Source organism: Pteropus vampyrus, unplaced genomic scaffold, assembly GCF_000151845.1.
Source record: "Pteropus vampyrus isolate Shadow unplaced genomic scaffold, Pvam_2.0 Scaffold198, whole genome shotgun sequence".
Classification (NCBI taxonomy): Eukaryota; Metazoa; Chordata; class Mammalia; order Chiroptera; family Pteropodidae; genus Pteropus; species Pteropus vampyrus.
The window spans coordinates 366,499-368,172 of record NW_011888979.1 but is presented as its reverse complement, the minus strand read 5'-3'; the positions used below and the strand labels follow the sequence as shown (position 1 = coordinate 368,172).

Sequence of the window (1,674 nt, the reverse complement as noted above, 5' to 3'; positions counted from 1 at the left end):
TATCGGTAAGTCCAAGAGAATTTTAAATTCTCCTGGAAAGTGTATGTTAAGCTATTAAACAATTCTGATATAAAGTAAGTTCAAGAGAATTTTAAGTTCAAGGGAATTTTAAATTGTCATTTAAAGTATATGTTAAGCTTTTAATCGATGTAGTCATAAAATCCTTTGTATGGCCACCATTATGTAGCAATGCTTTTGCCTTCATATACTCAATTCCTTAATAATCAAGTTTCATTTTTTTGTCCAACTCCAGGTATATCCATGCCAATACCAGTCTTTGGACTACAGGATGATTCCAAGGTCTTTAAGGAAGGAAGTTGCTTACTTGCTGATGATAACTTTGTCCTGATCGGCTCTTTCGTGTCTTTTTTCATTCCTTTAACCATCATGGTGATCACCTACTTTTTAACTATCAAGTCACTCCAGAAAGAAGCTAATTTGTGTGTGAGTGATCTTGGCACACGGGCCAAATTAGCTTCTTTCAGCTTCCTCCCTCAGAGTTCCCTGTCTTCAGAAAAGCTCTTCCAGCGGTCCATCCACAGGGAGCCAGGATCCTACGGCAGGAGGACTATGCAGTCCATCAGCAATGAGCAAAAAGCTTGCAAGGTGCTGGGCATTGTCTTCTTTCTGTTTGTGGTGATGTGGTGCCCCTTCTTCATCACGAACATAATGGCCGTCATCTGCAAAGAGTCCTGCAATGAGGATATCATCGGAGCCCTGCTCAATGTGTTCGTTTGGATCGGTTACCTCTCCTCAGCAGTCAACCCCCTAGTGTACACACTGTTCAACAAGACCTATAGGTCAGCCTTTTCACGGTATATTCAGTGTCAGTACAAGGAAAATAAAAAACCATTGCAGTTAATTTTAGTGAACACTATCCCATCCCTGGCCTACAAGTCTAGTCAACTCCAAAAAGGACAGAAAAAGAATTCACAGAAAGATGCCAAGATGACAGATAATGACTGCACTATGGTTGCGCTAGGAAAACAAAATTCAGAAGATGCTCCTATAGACAATATTATCAACACAGTAAATGAAAAGGTTAGCTGTGTGTGATAGACTGGTTGCCATGGCAACCACAGAGGGCACACTGAGCGAGTTTTCACGTCTCTGGAAAAAATGAAAAGATAATAGGGAGACTGGAAAAAATTAGGCCAATCTAGTGGAACCAACAATAATATCTAGATGCCTCACTTTATTCTGTCAGTGAAAAGCAGGGTTAAATGCCACAAAATGTGCACTTCAAAAATGCTCTGGCAGCATTTCAGCTGTGAGCTTTATGATACTTATTTTTAACATTGTAAATGATATGTCTTTAAAATAATTAGCTTTTATCATATAATTATAATGAGGCCATAAATAAATCTAAATTAACTTCTATTGTCAAGTGGAAACCTTGCTACTATGTTGTTAATTGATGGCATGAGTTGGTTACCTATTGCTGTAAATAAAAATAGCTAAAAATAGTGAAAAATTGGTTGACTATGAATGGCCTCTTATTCTGAACAACAACAAAAAGACACTAAGTACAGTGTTATAAAGTCTAAGATAATTGAATGAAATACTTGACAACTTTTTCATTTCTGCTTTTTCATAGATGCCATTGTGAAATATTCACAAAGCTGCTGGCATTTGCTGCATTTCAGGTTAATTCTCAGAAGTGAAAAAGATTTT

At 37.5% G+C, this 1,674-nt stretch overlaps 1 protein-coding gene across 1 annotated transcript in view; it reads left to right on the top strand.

The window, feature by feature from the left end:
- HTR2A (5-hydroxytryptamine receptor 2A) overlaps nucleotides 1-1,410 on the top strand; it is a 70,462-nt gene extending 69,052 nt beyond the window's left edge. The window contains exon 3 of the mRNA XM_011372026.1: nucleotides 254-1,410. Within this exon, the coding sequence (XP_011370328.1) occupies nucleotides 254-1,056 (803 nt within the window). The 3' untranslated portion in view covers nucleotides 1,057-1,410. The remainder of the gene's footprint in view (nucleotides 1-253) is intronic.
- The last annotated feature ends 264 nt before the right edge of the window (nucleotides 1,411-1,674 follow it).